The sequence below is a fragment of the Colletotrichum tamarilloi genome (assembly GCF_030869305.1).
Source record: "Colletotrichum tamarilloi strain Tom-12 chromosome Unknown Scaffold_20.1, whole genome shotgun sequence".
Lineage (NCBI taxonomy): Eukaryota > Fungi > Ascomycota > Sordariomycetes > Glomerellales > Glomerellaceae > Colletotrichum > Colletotrichum tamarilloi.
Window position 1 is genome coordinate 552,642 of NW_026849403.1, and position 21,265 is coordinate 573,906.

A 21,265-nucleotide genomic window follows, 5' to 3' on the forward strand; every position below is an offset into this window, starting at 1 on the left:
GAAAATGGATCGTCGATGCCAGCCCCGACTCACTCAGAATCGTCCCATCGAGCTGATGGTGAGGCTATTCGCACTAGTACCGCCGAAACGTCAATAGGTAACTCGAGCCCCTTGGGCCAGAGTCAGACCTGAGCTGGTCTGACTGCCCAAAGACACTCCCAGCAGCACCCACTGCCTGGCCACCTATCAGTAGTATCGCCCAGCAAAGGGCAGCGTGGGCGCTCTTCCGGTCGGCCCGCTAAAGTTCCAAAATAAGCAGTCCCTTCCAGGCGAACTATCAGTCTTCACAGCGCCCACAGGGCATGCCTGCCATCGCTGCAGCCTGCCACACTCCCGGCCTAGTCCCTGTAGGGCGCGCCGAAGAGTCTGGACCACAGGGCCTTGACCATGCCAACGCGGAGGGGCGCATGGCACGGGAAGGGGCCCAGAAGATTGGTAAGAGCACCAAAAGAGGGACAGACGATGGACAGTGTGACAGCCTACCTCTATCCGTATGGATCTAGGAATCGCCGACGAGCACACGACCACTAAAGCGATGCAGGATAATGTCGCCATTGACCGGCTATGGGGTGAAGGGAATATCCATTCAGCCCTCAGGAACGCAGCATGAGGGTCGATTCCAGTGGGACAGCCAATCAGCCAAGGATAAGCAACGAACAAGCTTTGTGCCGGTGCGGGCCTCCCTGCAAAGAAATTCGGGGCCATCTAGGCAGACAGAAATGAGACTGTCCGGCTTCAAAATGCTTCTGGAATTGCTCTTCGTATTCCCCCGGGCACAAGGGTTTGACGGGGAACGGTGTTGCCGGTGGTATCCTTTGAGCAAATGCTGGCGGTGCAGAACAGCGAGGTGGGACTCCGTAAAGAGGCCCCGTTTCTCTCGGAAATCGGGCACCTGTCGAGCGGATGCTAGTGCACCGCTAGCCTCGTGGTCAGGTCACTACAGTATAGTAGGTGTGCTGTCGTTGGACTGGTGTTGGACCGTGGTGGTGGTGTTCAGAATCCGGGGCTTGGGATGCCGCGGGTCGCGATTCTGAACGCATTCGGATGCATTGTTGACAGTGGTGCCTGGTGTCTTTGCATCGCCACGGAAAGTTAGGAACGACGACAGTTCCCTTTCTTGGGGTTCCATGGGGCATGGACGCGCAAGCTACCGTGGTATTTGGGTTTCCAGGAGGATGGGAAAGTCTCCGAGAACTGGGCTGTCGTGTGTCGAGAAGGGGGCCGCGGATCGTAAGTGGTTCATGACGGGAGCTGCGTGTCCACGACAGCGTCATGAAGAAGACGGTTAACTTGGTTCTAGCTTCTGGGTAAGGCGAACGCGGACGCGGACGCGGATGTAGACGCAATCCGTGGCAGGGTTGTACATAGTAGGCATGCATCTATTCCTTCCCATGATCCGTCTACGATCTGTCCGCGTATCCATGAAGCTTAGATTACTGCAGACGATACTTTGGACAACAACCTTTACCTTTGCAAGTTCGGTGATGGTTCCGAGACTCTACTAGGTACGTACGGAGTACGGAACGACAGATAGTCTACTCGGACAAAAGAAGAATTAAGCTTGAAGTAGCAACTGTGGTTGGACGGACGGGATATTTCCCAGATTTACTACCCTCCATTTTGAAATCATCTTGAGGCAATACCTAGCAATGCGCAGTAGATGCAGCATTCAGAATCCAGCTGCAGCAGTAGACACACCTTTCCCTTGATGGACTGCGGAAGACGCTTCTTTCGGCCACCGATCAGTCTAACTATCCTTCGTATGCATTTTTTTTTTCTTTAAAGTTACCGAATCCAGCGACTTGGTCCGGGCGACGCACCCTTGTCGAAATCGACTGACTCGGCGTCCCTTCCCCACCAATGTCCTTTCCCCGTCCGTGCACGCACCCTTTTTTTTGTGTCGTTCTTGACTCCTTCCTAGAGTGCCCTCCCTGGCGTGGCCTGGCCCCCCTTGGCACTTTCTTTCACTTCCTCTGCCACTGCCACTGCCTTCCTGGCGCGCATTCTCCGTGGCTCCAATCAACTTGGTCTGCAGCCTTGCGCCGACTTCAGTCTATCGCGATCGCGAGGCTGAGAAAGGTCTGGGTCAAACGCCTCAAACAGTCATCACCAACACGCCCCATTGAGTCTTGGTACTCTTGTCGTTCCTTTACACTGAGGCCCTCAAGGGCAAGCCGCGCCTCATGTCCCCGACAACACCAACGGACTTTGGCTCCTTCCCCCCGCCCCTCACCCGCTCCTCCACCCTCCCGACGGCCCTCAGCACCGGCACCACAAACAGCAGCACGAACAACAGCACCACAAACTTCCACCAGCAGCGCCAGGACAGATCCCGCCTCGCTCCCGAAGATGCCTTCCTAGCGACATCCCCGCCACGCCGACCCGTGCCCTCCTTCCCCGATGTGTCCACCCTCGGCGCAGACCACCGCGCCGCCCGCGCACGCCTCCGTCACAATGCCGCCTCTGCAGTCGCTGGAAGCCACCGCTCCCGCTCTCGCCGGAGTCGCAAGCGGACCTGGAAGAAGCTCATGTGGGTGAAGCAGAGCTACCCGGACAACTACACGGACCAAAACACCTTTCTCGAGAGCCTCCAGCGCAACCCGCGCCTGCAGCCCTACGACTTTTGGCCCCTTGTCGCCGACTCGACGGTGATTGTCCAGCATGTCTGTTCCGTCATCCTCTTCATCGTCTGCTTCGTCCTCATATCCCAGGAACGCGTGTCACCCGTGTCCATTGTGTCGTTTAGCAGCATGGCGACGTTCTTGGGGTGGCTGCTGTGGGAGCGCTGGGAGGCCGACGAGGAGCGGAAAGAACTGGGTCTGGCGGGCGGCGGCAGCAGCAGTGCCACGGCCGCGGGGCGGAGGTTGGAGCCGAGTCGAAGGACGGGGAGTTTGAGGCAGCGGAGCCCGCCGCTGCATGACGATGGTAGTGCCGCCGCGGCTTCGTCTGCGGCTACGACGGCCACGAGCTCCGCGACGAATTTATCGAGTACCGCTGGCGCAGAGCGGCCTCGTCTGGCGCGGCATTCGCATTCCGCCTCCGCGAGCTCCCTTATTTCTTCCACGTCGGCGACCTCGCAGTCCGTCTACCGCCGCTACAGCCAAGAAGTTAACAGCAGCATGCCTCTCCCGCGGCGATCCTCTTTCCCTCTGCCAGGCGACGACAACAGCCGCCTCAACCAGCGTCTCAGCACCGTCAAGAGCGCTATCCTCATCTACTCCACTCTTCTCGGCCTCTCCCCCATCCTCAAATCTCTCACAAAATCGACCTCAAGCGACAGCATTTGGGCCATGTCCTTTTGGCTCCTGACCATCAACATCTTCTTCTTCGACTACTCGGGCGGCGTCCGCGTCAACATCCCCGCCTCGCTCTCCACTAACGCCGCACTCATGGCCTCGACGGTGCTCGCTTCGCGGCTGCCGTCCACGGGTCAGGTCTTTAGCCTCACGCTGTTCAGTATCGAGGTCTTTGGGCTGTTCCCCGTATTTCGGCGGTATGCGCGCCACCGGAGCTGGGGGTACCACTATGCCATGACGGTGTTTCTCGTGCTTGGCGCGGGTGCCGGTGTCGGGGTTATCGTGGGTGATAATGGCGGCGTTGCTGCTGGTAGTTGTGCCGGTATGGGGATATCCTGCTGGCCTTGGAAGGGCGCCGTCGCGGGCATGGTTGTCAGCGTGCTCATCTCCGCGATTGCGATGGGCGGGTGTAGTTGGTGGCTGATTGGGTTGCAAAAGTACAAGAATGAGATTTATGGGCCGTGGGATCCGGCAAGGCCTATCATTATGAGTCGACGGCTTTGGGATGATGGGTAAGATACCTAGGTAGGACATTATGAGTAGTAGTGTAAAGTAATTTGATGAGAGATGTTTTGGACAAAGTTGAATCATGATATTGCGGAGAAGTGATGTTGAGACTGGCTAATGAGTGTGTGCTACTGGATTCTACGGCTTCGCGAGATATTGCAGCTCTTGGACCTCCTCGTCGCCACCCTTTGACTTTACTTCTGCGGCGTTGCGAGGTAGGCTACTATCCGACGCCGTCACTTTTTCCAACTCCCGAGTCTCTGGTCTTTCACTCGACATTTTGGCGATACATGCTGCGCATCAACCCCAGAAAAGGAGATAGAAGAAGACCCCGCACATCGCCAAGTCAGTGTCGGAGAGATATGCCTCGATGCTGTCCCCGGTGCTGCTCCCGGCGCTGCTCCTGTTGCTGCCCCTGGTGCTTTCTCCGGCGCCGTCGTATTCGCAATCATCAGTGAATATGGTCTCGCCGGCCGCAGACCTTCTCTCCAGTTCGGAGAGAATCTTGCTTCTACTGACCATACGCTCCGTGATGACGTTCAGGGCATTCACGTGAGACAAGAGCCGATGATTCTCTCGGTAGACGTGACTCGCTCTGTCTATCGAATCCTCCTGGAGAATGCCAAGGGCATCTAATTGAGATTCAAACCGTTGCGACCGTCGGGAGAGCTCCTTCCTATCTTCCTCGTCTTTGAGCTTTTTGGCGTCGAGAGACGACGTTATTGATGATGAGGAGGACGCTCTCCGCTGTGACGGTGTAGGTTGGAATGCTGATGTGAAGCTCGAGGATGCGGCTGTCATTGGTATGATTTTCGGCCACGGACATTGATGCGAGAGGGAGAAGAGCGGTTTCGGTCGCGATGTGCGCGGGGGACCGTCGCGGAGGCTGTAGCGGATGTACCTGTCGATGTCTGGGTGTACGACTTTGGCGTGGAGGGTAGATGTGTTTGAGAAGAGGCGGGTTTGTGGCGGTGCTGTGGTTGTGGTTGGGAAGGGTGATGGTCTTGTGATTATTCTGGGAAGGTGCCTCCGGAGAGTGTGGAGGAGGGTTTGGGAGGCCATCGTTCTGGTTTGGTATGAGATGTTGATTCTTGTTTTTGTCTTGATCGTGTTATGGTTCAAGTTGTCGAGGATGATGTCTGATATGTTACTTGCGCGGAAAACACTTGTGGTCATGAAGGATGGTAAAGTGTGTGACGGAGAGGGCATGAGCCTGAGGCTATGGAGGTGGTCGTCAAGGTTTTTGGTATACCTTGATATCACGAGAGTCATACCTTTGATATGACTCAAATTTGTCGCCATGTATGTTCCTTCCATGTCAAGTGTTGCAATTTTGTATCACAAATTATATGGCAGAATCTTGCTCTGCGTCTGGCTCGATGCGAATGAGCATGGCTTCGGAGCTCCCGTGAACTTTGGCAATGTTATTTGAGGGTTTGATCCATCTGTAGATGGCATAGCAATGAAATAGAAGCCGAGAACCTATCCAACCCAGCCAAAGATGTGTAGGTGAATGGAAAGGATGCGGGAGTGGAAACGGGACTCGACGACAACCTACCTCCGAAACATCTTGTTTGGTGGTTTAGAAAGGGGAACATCCGCCTTGCAATGGATTTGCGGTCTATATCGCGTGTGTTACGGTACTAAAGATATCAATCCCAAGCTTCACAGGCACCTTTGAACGTCAATGCCTTCAAAGGCCAACACCATCAATGATCAATACCATGTTCAACACTATCCTAAAAGCAACACTACGGCTTTACAGCCACTTGGCTACGAGCAGAATGATCTTCCCTGAACTCCAGACTCAGTCCAGAACCGCAAGAACTATAGAACTACATGAATGTCGCCCCATCAACACCACCAAGACACTATCAACCCCTTTCTCATCAGCACAAGAGATCCTCGAGGCCTCCATCAACTGCAACCAAAGCAGATTCGGCAGTCCTCACCAAGATAACCCATTCCAAGGCTTCATAAGGGGTTCAAGCAGAACCAAGGCGGTTTACAGGTATGAGGCGCCGAGACGGAAAGCCGGACAACAAGCAACATCTTCAACCACTTCCAGTTCATATCTCCCATGCTTTGGGAACTTTGGAGGTCTATTCACGCATGTCGTTGAGGCTCTGGGTAACCCGAGAGAACATGCAATCAATCGATGGACAGATCGAGAGGAGGAGATTGAAAGGCTGCCGGAAAATCAGGGCGCGATTATCAAACGTCTCCAGGCCGTGGAAAGGCGTCAGGAACTTCACTCGTATATGGCATACTGCATTGTGAGTGGCTTTGTGTTCGCGACTGCTCTTTTGATTCTCGTGGCGTTTGCTGCCAGGGAGATCAGAGGTAAGGGAAGGAAGGTAAATAGCGATGGTAGACCTTAGTCAAGGGCGGAGAAGCTTTCTCCCAAGCATTGAGATGACCATGTGACCAAATCATTCATACAATTGCATGGCTTGATTTTTCGTCGCGCAAACTGATGGCAGAAGGGGTCACGGATTGAGCATGCAGCAACACTGGCATGTAGAATAGATACCCCCCAGTATCATCAGGGGGCGATCAACTGCCGTATCTCTCAATGGCGAGGCATTGCAAAGATTCTAATAACAAGTAGAGAAACATGTGTCTAGAGGTCTAGTGCTTACACCAATGTTACATTGTACGCTGAACCACGTACATGCACCTTCCAACATGCAGGTCATGTGGCTGTGTGACATCCACACCTGCTTGAAGTAGACATATGCAGCCTGATTTTCCAACTCTCAGTCGTTCCTTCGCTTCACTGCTTAGCTTGACTGGCTCTTACACTTCATCAATCTAAAGCATACACCAGTCGATCAAAACTCTTTTTCTCTTTTGCACCATCTTGGAATCATGACTGAATCACTGGCGGACTACCAGTACCAGGCTCTTTCAACGATCGACTCCATACGCCTTCTAAGCGTCTCGCAAGACGACAATCATCCCCATGGACTCTGCTTGTCTCTCAAGGAGGTCAACTTGGATGATGAACCGATCTTTGCCGCGCTATCCTATACCTGGCAATTACCCAAGTATAGCAACTCCGAGCAGACACAAGAGCCAGGGCCGGGAAAGACGTTTGATGTTGTCTGCGACGGCAGGTCGATGGAGATATCTGAGAACTTGTTCGACTTCCTCCGCACCATCCTCGATTATCGGTGTCTATCGGGAACCAAGGCAGACAGAGCTTCCTCCACGACTCGCAAGTGTCTGTCCAAAGTTAGAACTGCTCTGGAAACCATGCCACTGTGGATAGACGCATTCTGCATCAATCAGGCCAACAGCGAGGAAAAGAAGCACCAAGTTCTTCTCATGCACCGCATTTACAGCTCGGCACAGAACGTGCTGGTGTGGCTGGGCCTATCAGAACCTAGCTCCGAGGTTCAGTGGATCCACGACAGATTCATTCCTCGTCTATCTCAGGCACGAAAGAAGTCGGAAACCATGAAGAAGCTGTTGCAGGAGGACCATTACTGCAGGAAGCCTGAAGTTCTCGACCAGTTGGGATATGACACATGTTCCCGGTGGGCCACGTCGTGGTTCATATTTGCAAAGTTCCTTAGAGAGAACCGCTGGTTCGATCGCGGTTGGGTCGTCCAAGAGGTTGCTTTGGCAGATCCAGCTCAAATTCACATCATGTGCGGAACAGCCGTCTTGAACTGGAAGCGCCTCGGGGCATTTATACAATTTCTCCACGAGGCTCGATGGAGCCACTCCTTGGAAACCCATATCGAACGATCTTTCGAACATGTGAAACTCATCTCCGAGATCCAATGCTTCAAAAAGCCGCGGGGTCTAAGCAGTAGGCATCTTGGCATCGGAGGTGGCCTGCACAAGATCAACGGAGTCCGACCCCTCTTAGCCGAGCTTGTGTACTACACGAAAATCGAAGGCTGGAACACGAAGTCGGAGTCCGCATGGCTTGCATGCGCCAGCTTCATTATATCCACTCTCCGCTCTTTCCAGTTTGGTGACGATCGCGACCATATCCACGGGTGTCTGGGTATGCTGTCGATGCTTCTCCCCCAAGGTTTTCCTAGCCCCATTATTCCTGACTACGACCGGAGTGTGGAGGATGTCTTCACATCTGTTGCAGCGTGTTTTCTCCAACGACTTCCCTTACTCTCGGAACTCAGACAGGTCGGGAAGGAGAAATCACGCCGGAACACCAAATTGCCATCCTGGGTACCCGACTATTCAGTACCAAATTTGACGAAAATAGATCGCCACAAGCGACTCGACGTGTCGACTAAGACTGAGGCGAGCCTCGATGTTTTAGAGGAGCACGAGAGAATGATATGGCGCTACCATCCAAGGAGGCCATCCGTCATTGGACACAAGCTTGTTTTGTATGGTGTGAGACTAGGCACTACGATGGGTAAAGTTCACGACCTCTTCACTCCAGAGTCTAGCTACGAGATGGCTTTGACGATGGTTAGCTTCTTTCGAGCCAGGCCATTCGAAGCCTTGTGCCGCCCTCAACTTAACATATGGAACAGGTTGGCAGCGGCAGTTCTCAACGAATGTTTGGAATTATACAACTTGCACTTGCAGCCCATGACCCCTGGTCACTGTCTCACACATCAAACGGTCGATTATTACGTTCCGGGACGACGAGAATTTGTCCACAAACGACTCAACGGGTCCGTGGTAGGAGCATTAATTCAGAACGAAATCTATGAGTGGGTTAAAATATTTGAGAGCAATTTCGGGAGCAAGAGTCCCCGCTCTCCTCTACGTCCTTGCCCATTACATGTAGATACCAAGGTCTGGGAAGAGCTTGAGAACGAGTGCTTTTACCACACATCTAGAGGGAGTTTTGGACTGGGTTCCCCCTCCTCAGTACCGAATGACCAGATCTGGCTGGCCGAAGGTGCTTCTGTTCCTTTTGTTCTCCGGGAAGTCATACCTGTGCCAAAGACTGGTCAGGAGGATTCCCAACCTCGAGAATTTCGCTATGTTGGAGACATTGAGCTGTCTCATCTCGACATATATTCCAGTCACTTCACCCTTGAGCAGCACCGATCGAGATACAAGAAAATCAACATTATATGATAGATGGATATAATATCCATACGTTCTTCGAGCGAAGAGGAAATAAGAACTTTGAAAACTAGATTCGTCCTGCAAACACTCACCCGCCACACCTAAGTAAAATAAAGAGCTATACAATACAAAACGACGATCTCCACTTGCTCGGGAAGAGATGGGCAAAAATGATTTGCGTCGAGGGGGAATCGAACCCCCGGCTCCCCGACGCTGCTGGATGGCAACGGAGAATTTTACCACTAAACCATCGACGCGACTTGGATTTTTCCAGTGGGAGGTTGTACTTAAAGCACCGTTCACTAATTCCGTGTCTCAATTTTGAGGAGAGCAGTCCTTCGTCACTCGATCATTCCGACACACGTCTGTGAGAATACTAAGAGGGTATCCCGTCTTCAGCAGATTTGTAGCCAAGCAGGTTGCTTCAGCCTGAAGTCAAATCGCACAAACTCATATCGCAAGTGCACCATGCGATGAAAGAAATCCTTCTCATTGCTGAAAGTCGTAAAGGCATAATGCATGGGTCCTCTCGTGAAACCAGAAAAGCTGACCGCAATGCCATATCTCAAGATTGCAACTCCAGGTCCTGAAACGTCCAAATCAGCCCCCGCTCTACAAAGTCAAAGACAGCAGGAGGGCTGTATCGTCTCTGCAGCATCCGCCTCAAAATCGGTCTAGGGAAAGTGTGTTTGCATTGGCTCTTGCCGTAGCTGTTCCTCCACGCGCCGTCGTCTGCCTTTTCTTCCAAAGCGCAGCATAGCCTCCCGCTTCCTCCAGTGTTTCCTCCTCTATTTGGGCACAGCGAATTTCGTGGTCCACTCTTTGGCCGTCGCGATGGCGGCCTGCTCGTCCTCCTTCCAGCTCTTCGCGACGTCGGCGGCGAGGGGGTCGTCGGGGTTGGGGGCGCCGAGGAGGGCCTGGATTGAGAGGAGAATAGTGCGGATCTGGAGGGCAGGGGACCAGTTGTCTAAACGAAGGTTTCTTTGTCAGCCGTCCTGCGTCAGAACTCCATTGTTCGTGTACTGCTACTCACTCTTCAGAACATCGAGACAGATGCGGCCCAGCTTGTCGACATTCGGGTGGAAGATCTTGGTAAGGAAGCGAATCTTAGGGGGAGTCATGGGGTAGTCGTCGGGAAGGAAGAGCTCGAGCTTGAAGACACCGCCTGTAACACCTCTTAGTTCTTTCCTATCCAGTCAACTTTCCGTAAATGTATTGCGCACCTTCATACGGAGATTGTGTAGGTCCGTGAATTTCGACATCGAAGTAGCGGAGGTTGTCCTCGTGAGGGACGGCACTGATTCCGGGTACCCTTTGAAGCGGTCTTTGTTAGCAAAACATCGAGATGTCGCTAGCTAGGCAGGAGACTTACGGCTCAGCCATGAGACGCTCCGTCTCCTTCACAATACGCTTAGGCAAAGCCATGCTGGGCGACGAATGCTCTGGAGGTTGTTCGAGGGTGAGGGAGGAAAGGTATGGTGTATGAGCTTCCTCTAGAAACCGAAGTTCAAGGCCAAGAAGCTGATGGCGGGGTTAAGCGAGTGGTGAATGAGATGGAGCTTCCTTGATTTCAACTCGCCGGGGAAGGAAGAAAGGTCGCAAACTAAATCGCAATCGGATGCTCGGGATATCGGTTTGGAGCGGCGGCGACGAAGGTGACGAGTAGGCGGAACTGGTGGAGTGTTTCGAAAGGCAACCTTTGGGTATGATGGGCATGTGCTTGGGAAAGCCTTGCTTGGGATTGCCCCGCGGGAGGGACCAGAAGCATGACACACTCCAGGCCTGGCTCGACGCTGTCCCGATAACAGTAAAAGGGTGGAGACTGACGGTGGTGTTAGCGAGCTATCATTGGCCTAGAGGTCCTGGCGGGGAGTAAGTACACAACTGCAGACTTGCTGCACGAAGGTACATCATTACAATTGTGGGTCCCCGGCTGTCATCCCGTCCATCCACAAGCGTCCGCCCAGGATGCTCAGCGATGGATGCACCTGATCCCGTCGCGTGCATCAGCCTCTGAGCCTCAACTAAAGACCCTCGACATCAAGTTGCGATATTTCATCCAATCAGGACATCTCATCAGTCAAAGAGCAACTATCAGAGCAGTCTATACTGTGGAAGAACTCTCCTATTGTCGTGTGCTATCGGATCATGGCAAAGACATAGCGCCTACAGATGCCTTTCTGAGGCATCTCTCTCATCTGAGCCAAAACCGCCATCATGCCGCACTTCGACCAGCTTGATGCGCCGAAGAAGGGCAAGCCGATCAAGTCAGCCTTCGACAGCGAGAGCTTTGATGCGGACGGCACGATTCACGTCGCTGGTCTAGTAGGATCGGCGACGATAGCTCCTTCTCAGAGAGATGTTGCCTTAGCATCGTGAGTGAACTTGTCGTGAGGCTTCCGAGCCACTGTACCCCCGCTGACACATCCATTAGACCCGAAGGTTTATCCATTATTGATTTGGACTCACCTTACAATCCTCCTCGTCGACTCAGCAGTCATGGCTCCCCTTGGCTTGTCACTGATGTCCAATGGTCGCCCTTTGCCGTTCGCGACTACTGGGTCGTGTCCACTGCCAACCATCGCGCGCTTGTATGGAACCTCAACTTGAGAGACGACTCGACATCGGGGGCCATTGAGCACTCACTTCAAGGCCACAGCAGAGCCATCACCGATATCAACTGGTCCGCCCACCACCCCGACCAGCTCGCTTCGTGTGCTGTCGATGGTTACGTCCACTGCTGGGATCTCAGACGCCCGAGACAGCCTGTCCTTACTTTCTGCGATTGGTTTGCCGGCGCCACGCAAGTCAAGTACAACCGCCAGGACCCGCACATCCTGGCTTCATCTCACGACAGGTGGTTGCACATTTGGGACGAAAGACGACCAAGCGAGCCCCTGAAATCAATCGGCGCACACACCTCAAAGATCTACGGGATTGATTGGAATCGGACAACCTCAACCAAGATTGTTACTTGCTCTTTGGATAAGCACATCAAGTTTTGGGACTATGCGAGCGATCAAGATGTCCCGGATCGCGTTATACGTACCGAGTTCCCGGTGTGGCGCGCTCGTCATACCCCTTTTGGCCAGGGGCTCCTTGCGATGCCTCAGAACGAACCAGGCGACCTGTACCTGTACGACTGGCGAACACCTCCCAAGGACCCTGAGGAAGGGCCGACTGAGCCAGTAGCAGTATTTCCTGGCCACGGCAACCACAAGGCCAAGGAGTTCTTGTGGAGAAGTAGAGGGAGCATCACCGAAGATGCGCTAGATAACAGAGACTTCCAGCTCGTCTCTTGGGGAGAGGATAATGAGCTGCGCCTGCAGCAAGTCGACCCGTCTATTCTCGAGTCTGTGGGATATGTCAAGGGGATGGCGGCCAACAAGAATGTCGTCCTCACACGCAAAGGCGCTGCCTACAAAACTTTCCGAACGGTTGAGGACACAGTCAGCCGAGACAGGAGGAGTGCCACAATGAGCGATCCCCGTAATAGCGCGCAATACCGTCAGAGTGCTCTGACTATGGGTATGCGGTCTGGGCCGACAACCTATTCCAAACTTGGTGCGGCTTGGAAGGGCTCATCAATGAAAGCCAAAAGCACTTCCAGAGAGATGGATCGTAGCCAGGCACATATCGGCTGGATGAAGGGAATCATGATGAACAAGCGCAAGACATCTACAGACAGCCCTAGAAGGGCAGATTCAAAGGACTCTAGCATGTTCAGCCCAGGTTACATGGATGATGACAAGTGGGGAGAACCAGAGACTATCCAGGAAGAGTTTCTCCGCATCAGCATGCAGCTTCCCAAGGTCAAATGGGAGCACATCGACATGGATAACTTGACGCTCAACGCATCCCTCAATGGCCCGTGGGGCGCCAACAGCGACCCCATCTTCATAAAAGTTACAGTCGACATACCATCTAACTATCCTAAAGCCAAAGCACCAAGATTCTACATTGAGAAGACCGGCTTCATGTCAGACAAGACGCATCGGAAGATCGAGCACGAAATTCATGAGCTTTGCCAACAGTTTCTGGAGCGAAAGCAGAATTGCCTGGATGTTGCTTTCTCTTATCTGTTAGGCGAGATCGACCTGGCGGCGAGCACAAATTTCTTCAAGAATGTGAAGGATCTTGACGATCCATTAGACGGCCTTGGTTCCGAGAGCTCTAGCGAAGACGAGAACGATATCCCGGCCGGCGGTTCCGCATCCATGTCTCAAGAATTGCCTCCGAACGCAGAGGCCGAAAGCACCTTGGCACCAAACAACAGGCCTACAATTCCACCCTTGCCACGGTTCTGCGGTGCCCGGTTTTCCAATGACGGGAGGCTGGTGTGCTTCTTCCCAACCAAGGAAGAAAAGGCAAGGGCATTGCTATTCACGCCGGCAGAACCCATGCGGGAGAGGTCAAAAGGGGAGCCTGTATTCGCCGGTTTCGGCCGTCTTGCGCATGATTCTCCGCCTGGAAAGCGATATGGTAACGACGAGATGTCCGCTACAGACGAGCAGTCCGACTCTGATGTCTCCACCGGTTCATCCTCTTCGAGTGACTCGGAATCAACATCTATCAACAAGATGAGCCTATGGTATCAGCCCCGACATCGTTTCAAGCGAACTTGGAGTGACAATCGCTCTGTTCGATCAAGCGGTGGCGGCACGGGAGTGGGAACCGGAACCGGCACAGGATCGCTTAGAAGGCGACCAGGCGCAAAATCGAAGAACGTCGTCTCCCTCCACGACTTATCGGATATTCTGCCTGCGAAGAAGGAATTCGCAGAAGATTATGCTATATTTGGGGATGGTGCTGAGGTCTGCGAGCACAATGCACAGGTCGCAGAGAAGCATGGCTGCCAAGATCTGGTAGATGTCTGGCGCTACCTCTCACTGATTCTCCGCCGAGATATCCCACTGGAATTGTCAAACATGGACCGTCACCAAAACTCCATTCTGATCATAGCCAGAGACGCTCTTGCGCGATTCCGTCACGAGGGTTCGCCGGTTACCAAGACGATTAATGGCAAAGACACTGCTGACTTCAACGGGAGAGTGAAGTGGGGCAATCATCCGCTAGCGAGGGATTTCATCAGCGATCTCTTTGATTACTTTGAGAAGACTGCAGATATCCAGATGCTAGCTATGTTGTCCTGCATCTTTAGTGAAGCATTCACCGAAGACAGTGTTGCCTACGCCGAATCGCACCTCACGCAGCCAGACACACCGCTGCCGATGAAGACTCCGGCATTTTCACTCGATTACTTCCCCACGGATGCATCTCTTTGGACTTACAACACCAGGAGTCAGACAAATTCAGCCATCACCACGCCTAGAACATTGCACACACCAATCCGATACTCTGGGTCACAAGGTTCTGCTGAAGAAATGCTTTGGACTGGGGACCCAGGCTCAAACTCTTACTCGTGCGGCGAGACACCGCCACCAAGAGGTAAGGAATATCTCGGGGAGGGGGATCAAACGCCAAGTCTCTCCACGTCGCCCAGTGGAAGGACGCTGTCGAGAGCCAACTCGGGTCTGACCTCGAGCTTCGCTATCAATTTTCCTCGACCCTTCAGCGGTGTTGCAACGGGGACAACGACCGCAGCATCATCGCCGCCTAACCATGGTCGTAAGAGACCGAGTCCAGCGGAGACCATATTGAGCACCCTCGCCCCCAGTGCACCCGGTGCTGTCACTTGGGGAGGCTCCACCATCATGGGCGACTCGGGCACGGCTCGCACCTCCCTCTCGGACGACGAGGTTTACCGCGACGATCTATTCTCCATGGTACCTATCGGAGTGTCTGTCCATATGGAGGATCAGACCATATTCGATGACGACGGGTGGATGACCACGCCGCTTCTAGAGGCGAACCGCGCTGACATGTACGCCACGTATCGCTATGTCTACGCCGAGATTCTACAAATGTGGAACCAGCCTCTGGCTCGCCTGGAGATTATGAAGTTCAACGTGCTTCAGCAAGGCCAGGGAGGGACTGGCTCGATTGACGATTTCCATGACACCTACAGTATCGCCGATACTTCGACAACAATCCAGCAGCATCACCACGATCAACAGCACCAGAGCCATCAGGCTCAGCATCACCAGCAGCAACCGCACAATACCTCCCCGATTCTCCTCGGGAAGAAGGAGCAACTCCAAGCCCTCGTCGCCTCCGGCCGCGGTCTCGACGTTACCGGCGTATGCCGCGTCCACGAGACCCAGCTCGAGCCTCTGAAATACACTTCCGCCTCCGCGACTCGCTCCGGCGGCGCCGTCGGTGCGTGTGATCGCTGCCGCCGCCCGCAGTACCAGCTCCTCTGCGTATACTGCCGCGAGCCCGTCGACGCCCTGTACCCGCCGTGTCTAGGCTGCGGCTGCGCCTTCCACGAGGCGTGTCTCGCGGAGTGGCATGCCGCCGGCGAGGTTACCTGTCCTGCTGGCGACGAGTGTAACTGCGTAGAAGAGGCGTCGAGCGGGCAGGTCGAGTCGTGGGCTGCCATGATGGGCGCGCTGAGGAAGGGTCAACAGCCAGCCTCAGGCATTTCTTCTGCTCCCTCAGGAGGCGTCATGGGTCGCGGATTCGTGCTGCCGCCGCCTACTATCGAGGAGCCGGATGACGAGGAGGTTGAAAGGGGCGACTGGGAGAGCGTGGCGAGTTCCGCGGGGATCCCTAGCCGGATGCAAGGGGGAGGAGCGGGTAGCGGTGCGGTTATGAGCGCCGCGCGGATCAGTCTGGGGAATAGACTTAAGAAGTCTGCGGGCGATACCGCGGCTGCTTGGTCCCGCGCTTCTAGTTTGAGAAAGGGTAGGGGTGGTCATCCCGGAGCTGGTGTCGGACCTGGTTCTGGACTGGGCAGCGGGAACGGGGCTGCTGGTGGGACTTGGAGGAGCGCGAAATGATTTGGATGTATGATTCTAGTGGACTTTTGTATTATTGTTGTGAGCGACGGGTGTTTGTATGAATACCAAGATGATTTCAAAGAGAGCATTGAAGTCCTCAGCTAATATTATTGATGCCGTGGCCTCGTAACGGATCAGCCATGGGATACTGAGCTGATCGCTTAGCCAAGAATCATTGTGAAGAATATGTGAGTGGAACGAGTCAGATTGAATCACTTTGGAAAGATGTCTGGCTTTGAGGATGGTCCGCGGGGTGCGTGACATTGGCGGGTTGATGGTGACTCCGAGGTGTGACGGATATAGACTAGACACCTCCGACCTTTCTCAGCAGCAGTAAAAGGGACTATTAAAAGGGACTCTTGCCCAGAAGCTTAAAATGGTTATACCCCTAATCCTGAAGTGCAAAGCTATCGAGCTGCAGTCTGTGGGTTCGAACCCACAAGCGATCACTATTTCGATGTTCTCTTTTGCCCTTTTTTGCAAGTAGCACGATATTCTTCTAGATTTTGCGTCGTGATCCGCTACCGTATAACAGTATTATTAAATATGTCTTTCTAATCAGGGCCAGATTACGCCGCATCTTCGCTGTGAGGATGGAGGGTCTACAATGAGACACCCAGGGCCGATGACCTTTGTGAATTGGAGATTTCATACTGTTGAAAATGTTGAAATTGTAATACTCCTTTGAGACGCTGAAACGGTAATGAATAGGGGTTACCTTGACTCCAAAAGACGTCGAAATGCCGTCAAGTTCGCAGTTATTAGGGCGCCGTGTCTTACTCGGTCATCCATACCTACTGTTTTCACACTTTATAGGGAAGAACATAGCAGGCCCAGCATACACAGAAAAACAAAGACACCTCGTATCACAAGAACCCTGGTCATGTTTTCTCTCCTCCTCGGCGACTGCTTTGTGACCTCATGAGATACATAGTAAAGCTGCTGGCTTGTGAGTCCATCAACATGTGGTCTGAGCCCAGTCCCAGACGTCGGGTCGGCAAGCCAGAAGATACGCTAGACGCCGGCTTGTCGATCTGTGGGAGGTCAACACTTAAGTACAGCGACCATCCCAGGTGACTGTATTCATGTCTTTATAAGTGTTTATGAGATTGAGAGACGAGATAGATGCCTCTACTCTCGCCATATCCGCACGGCGTTCAGCTATGGTGGCTTGAAATTCTTCTTCTATTTGACGCTGTCTACCTAAGGTACTTACCTCCTGCCTCTCGCCTCTCGGCCCCTGCCTCCTCTTGCCTCTTGCCTCTTCTTACCTCTACCGCTTGTCTCTTGCATCCTTTTGGCTCCTCCTGCCTCCTCCTGCTTCTTGCCTCTTGCCTCCTGCCTCCTTTTACCTCCCACCTCCTGCCTCTTACCTCTTACCTCTTCCTTCCTCTTACCTCGACCGCCTGTATATTCCTACCCCCTCTTGCCTCCTCCTGCCTACTCCTGCCTCCTCCTGCCTCCTCCTGCCTTCCGCTCTGTACCTAACCGAATGCTTTCCTGGTGGGGGGCGCCGTCTAGTTCGAGGGATATATAAACACGTCTCCCCTCCCAAGACTCTTCTTCTATCTCTCTTCTTCTTCAACACCAGACTATCATGTCAAGCACAGTTCCTCTCTCCCTTTCCCATCTTTTTACCCATCCATGTTTGCTTGTCTTATGTTTGAGACTCAGAATGTAGACCTGCGAGGGTCAATGATCATCACTGTCCCTCTCAATGGCCGCTAGTCTTGTGAGCCACCTTTTCAATGGTGGTCTCACACCAAAGTTTGAGCCAGAATAAATTTCGCTTTCTCAGCACCGACCCGTTAATGGAGGCGCGGCGGTGCACTGTGGTATCAGAGGGTTGGACCGTCGAGCCACCCCACGACGATCACCACGCGAGCAAGGCTTCGGCAACCCGATATATTTTCCCACGCCATCATCTGTAAGACTTCCTAAGTGATATCAATTCCTGTAGGATGTGATTCTCCCCCGTGCAAAGTTGTAGGCTCAGTATTCTTCTGCAAGTCATGCCAGTAATGCCAGGCAAAGTGGCATACGGTCCCGTGTATGTGAAGATTTCATCATTGCCCGAGTGATTGTGTATGGTTGCCCCAGGTTTATGCAAAGCAAGCAGGCACATATGCAGGCACTGCCTCTCAGGATTCCGATCTGTACTTTTCCGGGGAAGGGGGGGGGGGGGGCCGGTCGCAAGGCCTTTCGCGAAGAAGGCAGAAAGAGTGGTCGAGAAAACAGAAGCAAAGATGAAGATGAAGACAATGATGACGAGACAGAAGGGACGATGGCAGCGTACCTAGAGGTTTCTTGCCATAGCTATGGCCGCATTCGAGAGAAAAAAACAACGAGTCGATGAGGTGAAAATGATCGAGGCTGCACTTGGGGCCGTCAGGCAACTCCCAGGAAGAGTCCACTTACAAGCCTCCCATTCCTGCTTTCCATCTTCGGTGTCAACATAAAACAGTGCCGGAGCAGATATAAGGCAGCAGGATCTGCTGTAATCAAAATAATACTTTTCTTCGGGGGTGGGAGCAGGCTTCTTGAAAGCGGTTCTCCTTAGCGCCACTTTTCGGCCTCCGGCGGGCTGTGGGTCTTTCTGGGGGAAACCGGTGTCCTGCTCCTTCTCCGAATGAATCTGCCTTGATCTTCTCATTTCAAAGCGGTAAGGAGTCCGATGTAGCATGGGAAAGGGCTGTTGCTTTCACCTCGTCGATGGGGATGGTCTGGAAGAAGACTCTCCATGTCGAAGATTGCCCCAGGGGAACGCGAGAAAAGGGAGAAAGGGGGAAAACAGAGGGAGGGGAAAGAAAGAATTTTATGGACAGTCATGTAAGGTCGCCTGAGATTTACAAAAGGAAGGTTCTTGTGAAAGTCGGGTTGGCTGGCTGCCTATCGAGGTGTCCCGACCTCCAGGGTGCGAGGGCGCGTGGGGCCTGTCCGGCTCCACCCTGATTTACCCTTGTCAGGTGCCTGCGAGCCAATAAGCGGACCGGTCGTAGACGACAGGCGAAGAATGGAGATGAAGATGTTCTCCTGTACGCCTATGCTATATTTTGTATGTGATTCTTTGAAATGGCAACTTGATGTTACTCACATTACCGGTACCATGCTGCTTTTATTTCTTTATTTAATTTATAATAGAGATATCTGTCTATAGAACGATTACTAAGGCTTTTTATTAATAAGTATATAACATAAGGAAAAAGCTTATAGAAGCTAACTACTATTAGGGTCTAAAAAATAAATTACTAAAATTTACTTTTCCCTCGAGGTATATTATTAATACTCTATATATACCTAAGCTACTCCTTTATTACTTAGTCCCCCTTTTTATACTCCTTAAGCTATTTTTTAATTAATAAGGTTTAATTAATAAGGCTTAATAAAATACTCTCTTTTTTAAGCTTTATCTTAAAAACTATTTATAGTTTATATATATTATATTAATCTTTTATTTATAAAATCTTTTAATATATAATATGAGAGTAAGTAAAAATAGCGCTTATTAGCCCGAGTATAGATCCCTTATTTTAAATAATAAATTTAGTTAGCTTTATAATTTTATATTTAAGTTACTTTTACTTATAGTCCGTTTTTATAACTATTAGTATTTAGGTAATTATTACCCTACTTTTATTTACTAATATTAACCCCTTTTTAAGCTATTATAATTCCTAATTTTTTTTTTATTTATAATTATTTTAATTATATATAGTCTTTTATTTTTATTAGCGTTTATATTACTTTTTTATTATATAAATCTTATAGTTAATAAATATTTTTTAAATTTCTTAATTTTATATACTCCCTTATCTAAGTTAGTTTTTTTTAGAGTTATACTATATTTATTATTAATTTTATTTTAATATAAATATAGCTCTTTTTAATAACGTTACTACGATTAATAATAAACTAATTATTAGTACTATAAATACATTTAATAATAATAATAATAGCCGTTTATTTAAAAAGCTTAATATCCTTTTTACTTACTCTAACTTTATATATATATTATTACTTATATATTATTTATATTAATTATTATAAACTCTTATTAAAAAAAAGAAAAAGATAAATATTAAAAAGATCGGGGTTAGTTAAGTACGCCCGCTCCCTTACCCTATTTACGTTATATATAAAGTGCTTAATTTAAAAATTAAGTATTATAATTAGCTAGGTTAGTAATTTATAACCCCTAGTTTATTCTTTTATTTAATACTTTTTTAAAATCTAGCGCGCGTTATATAAAATATATTATATAAAACTATTTTTATAAAAATATAGTAAGTATTTAGTACTATTATTACTTTATTACTTTTTTTATATATTAATTAATAATATCTTAGGTCCCTAAGTTTATAGAATTTATAGTACGAACTTTTTAAAGTACTACTCTTATTTTAAATAATAACGTTTACGATTCGGAGGTTTATTATTTTATTATCGCTCTATTATTATTATTACTTAGGTTATTAATATTATTTTATAGCTTTAGTAAACTTATAAAATTATTATTAATAATATATAGAGGGTACTTAAGCGCGCTAATAAAGAGGCCCGTTCTATTTCCGTTAATAATAATAATAATAATAAAATAGTTATAAGCTCTTTTTATATTATATTTTTATTTTATAATAATACGATAATTACGTTATTATATACTATCCGTAATAAAATATACTATTTAAATAATATTCTAGCCGTAGTATAGTTACTTTACTTATGCTTTATATTTATAACTAATTATTTATAAATTTATTAATAATAGGGTAACTATTTTTTTTTAATAATCCCGAGGATAAGGATAAGGGTAGCCCCTCTATATATAAAAGTAGTCCTCTCGTAAGTTATAAAAAATAAGAAAGCTATTCGTAATTAATACGTTTGCGCTATTTAATTATAATTATATAGCCCCCTTTTTTATTATTAATAGCTAGTTTACTATATTATTATACTTATTAAGAACTAAGGTACGCTACTTAATTAAAACTTATTTTTTATATATACTAATTAATATTATATTTTTAATATACTTAGCTAGCTTTTACATATTTTTATTATTATTATATCCTTTTTATTAAATTAGGTATTATTACTTCCTCTTTAGCCCTCTATATTATATAATATTTTTTATTTTATAAAATAGTTCTCTATTTATATTTTTAATAAGTAAGGGTTCTTAAGGGGCTTTTTTATAATATTAATACGGCTTAAGTAGGGATATATAGAATATGTTATATATTTTATATTATATTAGTATATTTAGTTAATAAGTAACCCCTACTATTTTAATTATTAATTTAACTTTAAATAAGCCTAAATACTTATTAACTAACTTCTAACTAGGGCGCTACTTCCTAATATTCTTTTTTAATAATAATACTTAGTTACTTATTTTATATAATATATCTATTTTAGTTTTATTAACTTATTACTTATATATTTTATATATTTTTTATATAAGGGGTCGTAAAGCTTTTTAATTAGCTCGTAATT

General features: G+C 49.5%; 7 protein-coding genes across 7 annotated transcripts; 5 read left to right on the forward strand and 2 right to left on the reverse strand.

The window, feature by feature from the left end:
- Positions 1–302: 302 nt before the first annotated feature.
- CTAM01_06981 (uncharacterized protein) lies at positions 303–610 on the forward strand (the record flags this gene model as incomplete). The annotated part of the gene is made up of 2 exons (XM_060523006.1): positions 303–435; positions 504–610. The coding sequence occupies 2 exons, from the start codon at positions 303–305 to the stop codon at positions 608–610; spliced, it is 240 nt and encodes a 79-aa protein (XP_060382508.1).
- A 1,573-nt stretch (positions 611–2,183) lies between these two features.
- On the forward strand, positions 2,184–3,812 carry CTAM01_06982 (phosphatidylinositol N-acetylglucosaminyltransferase; the record flags this gene model as incomplete). The annotated part of the gene is made up of 1 exon (XM_060523007.1): positions 2,184–3,812. The coding sequence occupies one exon, from the start codon at positions 2,184–2,186 to the stop codon at positions 3,810–3,812; it is 1,629 nt and encodes a 542-aa protein (XP_060382509.1).
- A 291-nt stretch (positions 3,813–4,103) lies between these two features.
- On the reverse strand, positions 4,104–4,865 carry CTAM01_06983 (uncharacterized protein; the record flags this gene model as incomplete). The annotated part of the gene is made up of 1 exon (XM_060523008.1): positions 4,104–4,865. One exon carries the CDS (start codon positions 4,863–4,865, stop codon positions 4,104–4,106), a length of 762 nt encoding a protein of 253 aa, XP_060382510.1.
- Positions 4,866–5,316: 451 nt separating this feature from the next.
- Positions 5,317–6,184, forward strand: CTAM01_06984 (uncharacterized protein; the record flags this gene model as incomplete). The annotated part of the gene is made up of 2 exons (XM_060523009.1): positions 5,317–5,433; positions 5,504–6,184. 2 exons carry the CDS (start codon positions 5,317–5,319, stop codon positions 6,182–6,184), a joined length of 798 nt encoding a protein of 265 aa, XP_060382511.1.
- A 490-nt stretch (positions 6,185–6,674) lies between these two features.
- Positions 6,675–8,876, forward strand: CTAM01_06985 (heterokaryon incompatibility protein; the record flags this gene model as incomplete). Its single annotated transcript, XM_060523010.1, has 1 exon — positions 6,675–8,876. One exon carries the CDS (start codon positions 6,675–6,677, stop codon positions 8,874–8,876), a length of 2,202 nt encoding a protein of 733 aa, XP_060382512.1.
- Positions 8,877–9,655: 779 nt separating this feature from the next.
- CTAM01_06986 (ubiquitin-conjugating enzyme E2 35) lies at positions 9,656–10,292 on the reverse strand (the record flags this gene model as incomplete). The annotated part of the gene is made up of 4 exons (XM_060523011.1): positions 9,656–9,834; positions 9,901–10,032; positions 10,091–10,179; positions 10,240–10,292. 4 exons carry the CDS (start codon positions 10,290–10,292, stop codon positions 9,656–9,658), a joined length of 453 nt encoding a protein of 150 aa, XP_060382513.1.
- Positions 10,293–11,084: 792 nt separating this feature from the next.
- Positions 11,085–15,769, forward strand: CTAM01_06987 (WD repeat-containing protein; the record flags this gene model as incomplete). The annotated part of the gene is made up of 2 exons (XM_060523012.1): positions 11,085–11,242; positions 11,302–15,769. The coding sequence occupies 2 exons, from the start codon at positions 11,085–11,087 to the stop codon at positions 15,767–15,769; spliced, it is 4,626 nt and encodes a 1,541-aa protein (XP_060382514.1).
- Positions 15,770–21,265: the final 5,496 nt, after the last annotated feature.